At 35.0% G+C, this 6486-nt stretch overlaps 1 protein-coding gene across 1 annotated transcript in view; it reads left to right on the forward strand.

The window, feature by feature from the left end:
* ADAM7 (ADAM metallopeptidase domain 7) overlaps positions 1–4332 on the forward strand; it is a 52550-nt gene extending 48218 nt beyond the window's left edge. The window contains exons 21-23 of the mRNA XM_039218171.1: positions 2312–2377; positions 3031–3087; positions 4288–4332. Of these exons, the coding sequence (XP_039074102.1) occupies positions 2312–2377; positions 3031–3087; positions 4288–4332 (168 nt within the window). The remainder of the gene's footprint in view (positions 1–2311; positions 2378–3030; positions 3088–4287) is intronic.
* Positions 4333–6486: the final 2154 nt, after the last annotated feature.

A 6486-nucleotide genomic window follows, 5' to 3' on the forward strand; every position in this document is an offset into this window, starting at 1 on the left:
AAAACATCATTTGCAACAGATGACTGATTTAAAAAGTAGTTGCATGTGTGTTTGAAGGAGAACTAGCCCTAAGCTAAGTGACATGGGAGGTACAAACGAACACTTTAACGTGATTCCACACCAATGAAGCCTTCAATCTACATGCGGGGAAGGAAAGGGTGGCAGAAAGGAAAGGGGCAGGAAAAGATAAGCAAATCAAGACACTATGTCAGAGCAGAATACATAAGTTAAATAAAATATCAATATGTGCACTATTGGAAAAATTTACAAACAAACTATATTTGGGGGCATAAAATAAGTCTTAGTAAATTTAAAAGAGTTGGAGTTATAATATATGTTATCAAAATAAAATGTTTAAAAATCAGTAACAGAAAACTATTGGGAAAATCTCCAAATGAAAAGAAGATACTAAATTTTAAAGAACACCTGGGTCAAATAAAAAAATCAATAGGGAAAATAGAAAAAACTTTAAAGGAAAATGAAATAATACATATCAAAATTGGTGGGAAGTAGTGAAATCAGTAATTAAATGAATGTATAGCACTAAATACTCATGTTAGAAAAGAAGAAAGGTATCAGATCAGTGACATCAGCTTTCATTTTAGGAAACTGAAAAAAGAAAAGCAAATAAAACTCCATGCAAGTAGAGGACAGGAAAACAATAAATGTTGGTCACCAATGAAACTGAAAACAAAAATCCTGTAGGAAAACAAAGCAAAAGCTGTTGTTCAAAAATTAATAAATCTTATAAACTTCCATTCACACTGAACAGAAAAAAGTAAGAGAGTCAAAATGACTATCTGGAATCATAAAGGTGACAACCCAGGAGAGTAATGTCCCTTATTAAATTGACAATATTTTGAATATGGAGCATAATTTGAAAAAGTATTATTTTAATATATATATATTGGACAGTGTGATTAAATAGCAAACTTTTTGAAAGTTTCAAACCACCAAAGCTTACTCATGAAGAAATCGATTATCTAAATATCTCTGTATTTAACAGAGAAATTGAATTTATAGTACAGAACTTCTGCATATGATAATAATAATGGTGAATTCTATCAAACATATAATAATGAAATAATACCAATTCTACATAAACTTTTCCAAAAAATGAGAGAGAATAAATACTTCCCAACTCTTTTAATAAGGACAGTATTTTTCTGTAATCCACCTGAAGAAAAGCATTACAAAAAGAAAACTGTTTGTCAATATTTCTAATAAATATAAGTGCTTAAATATTAAATTTTAGCCAGTCAAATTTCACAATGCATAAAAAAGATAAGATATTGTGACCAAATGAGGGTTATCCTAGGAATGTAAGGAAATTTAACATTAAAAAAATCAATCAGGCTAATCCACAGCATTATTTGGCAAAAAGTAAAATTATGTGACCATCTCAATAGCTGCAGGAAAGCATTTGGAAAAGATGTAATCTGTGTTCCTGATAAAACTCAATAAACTAGGAACATGAGGAGCTTTTTGAACCTGATGAAGGTGTCTACCAAAAAAACATAGAGCTAATATATTTATGGTTAAAAAACTGAATATCTTTTCTATAATAACAGGAACAAAGCAATGATGTCCACTCCCACCACTTCTATTGAACATTTTACTTGATATTATAGCCATTATAATAAGGCAGAAAAAAATTTAGAAAGAAAAAGGTGAACCTTTTTGATTTGCTGAAGACACAATCATCTATAAAAAAAAAAAATCCTATACTAGGGGTGCCTGGGTGGCTCAGTTGGTTAAGTGCCTGACTCTTGATTTCAGATCAGGTCATGATCTCACAGTTGATGAGATAGAGCCCCGTGATAGAGCTTATGATTCTCTCTCTCCCTGTCTCTCTCTGTCCCTCCCCCACTAGTACTCTAAATAAATAAATAAATAAATAAATAAATCCTATAGTAAATAAAAGTGAATTTAGTAAGATTTTAGGCTATGAATTTGTATACAAAACCCTATTGTGTTTCCATATACAAACAAGAATACAGCTGGTTATGGAATTTCAGACATTCGGAAATTGGATTTAGATTTGGAGGCTAAAAGACCTGCCTTGGGCAATTCTTATTATATACATAAAGAAACCCCCACTTCTCTCTAATGTAAGTTTGTTTTAGAAGTTCTTAGCCTCCTTCATCATAAGAGAATAGCTGAGGGAAGAATATTTTCTCATGTGTTTTGATATTTGTACATTTACTAGGTGTTTTCTAGAGATAGCTAGAAAATTTATTTTGTGGGCTTATAAAATGGCCATACCTGCTAGAATACTGACTGCAGGTTAATAGTATCTCTTTTTTACTAGCAAAGAAATGCAGAGTCCTTGGGGACGCTTCCAGACAGTTTTTCAAGTCCACACTACATCGCACTGGTATGGCCCCTTACCCCCTTTTGTTGATTGTGGCCATTTCAATAATAATTTGGTGTCACTTAACTATTTGCTGGTTCCTTGAAAAAGCCCAATAATATAACAAAGCTCTGAAATCACCCAGATTTTCATCTATTTTTCAAAGGAACAATTCTCATAGACTTTCTATATTACTGGCTAAAGGGGTGTGATTAAGATAGCTTTCAGTCTGCTTCCAGAGAATCCTCCTTTCATGCCAAAGGAACTCAGATTGTGCCACATAGTGGGGAGGGGGCTGAATGAGCATTTACTCCCATACCCCACTCATCCAGGAGAATCCATTGTGATAAATTGTTTTTACTGGTATTTCAACAGAGGTGTTTTCTCAACTGAAATTCTAGCACTTGAAAAATGTTTGGTAATCTCTTACCAAATACACTGTTGGAGAGATCCACCCAAAGGTTTACAAGGAAAAAATGGCTTCCGATAATGACTTCCCTAACTATCTCCCCATAACCAGAACTATCTCCTTATCCTCTCACACAGCAATTTACAAGCCTTCTTAGATTTTTCATGGATCAAGAAGGGACGGTCTGCATGGGGTGTTTTTGTGTGTATGTGTGTCTATATGTGATATCTGGTACAGTTTCTGATGCAACAAAATTTTGTAATTACAGAAATCTGCAAATAAAGATCCAAGAGGAATTGCAGACCCCAATCAAAGTGCCAAAGTGGTAGGTTCCTGTGACAGATGGCAACCCACCCCACCCCCACTACCTATTCATTGAGTGGGGATACCCTATGTCCTTATCAGAAGAATAAGATGCTTGGGATTGCTTTTTCTTGCATGTTAAAATTTCTAATGGACAATTCTGCAGAGTATGTAGCAGTCTGAGAGTTTCCAACCTGACTAGGGAGCAAGCTAGGATCTGACAGTGTCAGAGTCTCAAGGTATTAGACACAGCAAAAACAAAACTTCTTTCTCAAACTATTTTTCCCAGAGTGTACTCACTTATGGTTTCTCATGAAGAATTTTAAAGGACATAATAGCACTGGTAATTACAGAGAAGGTATCACTCCTAATAGAACAGCTAGCTATTCATGTTTGCTTTATCAAAGTTTCACTTACCAAATCAATAAATGACTCTATCAGAGAGATGATTTCACTTTTTAATTGCAATGTCTATGTTAGAAAGTTTATCAAAAAATTTTTATTTTTGTCCAAGGGAGACAAAATGAGCATTGTGTGGCTACATTTCAGAGTTTCTGTTCTCATTCCTTCATTCATCCATTCATTGATTTCTGTTGAGTTTCTACAATGCACTGGGTTAATATGAAGCTTTCCCCCACAAAACATTCTTGTTCTATCTTATTTTTCATTTTAGAGAGAGGTAGAAAAGGGAGCGGGGAGGGAGAGAGAGAACCTTAAACTTGTTTCACACTTAGCACAGAGCCCTACGTGAGACTCAATCCCAATCCTGGGATCATGACCTGAGCCAAATCAAGAGTCAGCCACTCACCTGACTGAGACACCCAGGCACCTGCCCCACAAAAACATTCCTAACAAGAAATCTTGCCCAATACACTTTCTGTGTTGGATTGGGAAGGAAGGACAATTCTAATGGTCCTTCCACTCCTTAATGATGGACTTGTCTCATACTGAAGAATGGAGAGATACGCTCCTTAGTGCAAGCACACTGTTTGGCCTCCTGTAATGAAAAACAAAATGATTTTCTTTCTTTTGTGATAGCCTTGCTCATTTCATAATGACTGCTTAATTAGACATGGCTAAGGAGATCTGGAGAAAACGTGAATAAGTACAACAGAATCCAGAAATGCTACTGTAATTAGTAGATAAAAATGAGTAACTGAAATATAATGTGCTATAGATGTTAGAGAAGATAACTTCTTTTTACCCATTTGTTTCTATTTAGAGCTTGAAACTGGATATCCAAAATGGCTGTGCATGGCTAGGTTGAGGACTCTGGATGAACAATCTTCACAACCTTCCCTAGATATTTGCTACACAAATTTCTGGTCATTTTTCAAAGACTCTTTATCAAGACAGAAAATGTTGATGAGAAACAACTTCTTTCTATAATATTTACCTGTAGAATTTACAACCTGTAGTGTAGACATATGTTACAAAAAGATTCTTAGCATTTCTCTGATGACCAATACAACACAACACAATACAATACAATACAAAACAATACAATAACAAAACTAATACAATAGACTAATACAAAATAGTTCCATTACTCTAGTATTTTCCTAAACAATGTCCATCTGGTTACTATAAAAAGACTTTCAACCTTGAAGCTATTAAATTACACCCCTGAGTCTAAGAAGCAAAACCTTGCTTATAAAAGTTTATTTCTTTGGAATCAAATACTTAACCTTAATTGGAATATGATATGATTACCACTAATTCTGGTTTAAATGGAATTCTCTCCTGCAGAAAATGCCAAGAAATTCAGTGCAGGAAGTCATCTGACTCCACTACATAATTAAAAGGTAGATGACTGTCCAGCTCATGTCTTATCAGTGAAAGAGACAGAAGAATAGTCATATTCGCTACAGAATAATTCTTAAAATTGTGGCAGCAAAGAAGGACATAGATGCTCCTGGTTAAATTCCTAGAATCTAATCTTAAATTCCTAAATTTCTAGAATTCCTTATAAACCAGACAGAGAAGTCAGAGTGTTATAAAAATTTCAGAAAATTAACTCCAGCAGGGAAGAAATACTCACAGTTCCCCACAAAGTGCTTGTGAGATCTTTATAGTACACAGATTTGTGCAATGACTGGGCAATTTCTGTTCCATCTCTACTCCTCCCTGACTCTTGGGTGTGGGGCTGTCCCAGGAGTAATGTCAGCTATTTCTTGTGCCCACATTTCTCAGCATGTTGTCTTGTATTCTTTATTTTCTTTTTGTGAACTGTTAAAGCTATATGCAATTGTTTCTTTTTTTACTAAAATGAAGTTTTCAAGTGCTAAATGAGAATTTTCTGATTCAACAAATAAATGAAGTCTGCAAATCAAGGAAGAGGTTGTTCTTGGTGAGATTCCTCTTGCTTTGCTGACTAGTTGATGTGAGGACAAAGTGAGATCAGCAACGGACAGTAGGAACTCAACACTTCATACCTAAGCTTTCCATAAGGATTTGTTTTTCTGATTAAAACCATCTGTTTAAGAAAGAATATTGACTATTGCATCCTGAAAGCAAAAGACTTTATGTTTTATGACTTTAAAAAAGTTTTTAATCTTTATTTATTTTTGAGAGTGAGACAGTGGGAAAGGGGCAGAGAGAGAGGGAGACACAGAATCCAAAGCAGGCTCCAGGCTCCGAGCTATCAGTACAGAGCCCGACATGGGGCTTGATCTCATGAACCGTGAGGTCATGACCTGAGCTGAAGTCGGACGCCTAACTGACTGAGTCACTCAGGTGCCCCAAAAGTTTTATCATTCTTTAGGATAGAGAACAAAGTGAGGATTGCTGGAGGTGAGGTGGGTGGGAGATAAGGCTAGATGGGTGATAGGCATTAAGGAAGGCACTTGTGAGGAACACTGAGTGTTGTATATAAGTGATAAATCACTGAATGGTACTCCTGAAACCAATATTACACTACATACTAACTGACTAAAATTTAAATAAGAACTTGAACATTTTTTTAAAAAATAAATGTTTTAGGGAAACTTGTGAAAAAAAGAAATTCTGAGTCATATATACTCATTAAAGCAAACAATAGTCTTCTGATGTCCAATATGAAGGGACAGTCACATACTTGTATTTGCTTAAAGAATACATAGGTTGCTGAACAATATATATTTTGGTGGGATATTATTCTCCCTATAAAAGGATCACCTTCTTGATTCACTATGTTTCTTATTGCTCTCTTATTTCTTCCAAAAGACTCTCCATCATCTCTGCCTTGCATTGCACATTCAGCCAACTACTAATCTCCAGTGATTTTTTTTTTTTTTTGCAAATTTCTTCTTTCTCTCCAATTATAAATATGCCTGGTACCACCTGAGTCCTCCAGCTTCATTGCTTCATGTCTAGATAATCACTCTGAATTCCAATCTGCTCTCCCATTCCTCAAATAACTTCAACAACCCTCTGCCAGTTA

The sequence above is a fragment of the Hyaena hyaena genome, unplaced genomic scaffold (assembly GCF_003009895.1).
Source record: "Hyaena hyaena isolate Hyena2069 unplaced genomic scaffold, ASM300989v1 scaffold_741, whole genome shotgun sequence".
Lineage (NCBI taxonomy): Eukaryota > Metazoa > Chordata > Mammalia > Carnivora > Hyaenidae > Hyaena > Hyaena hyaena.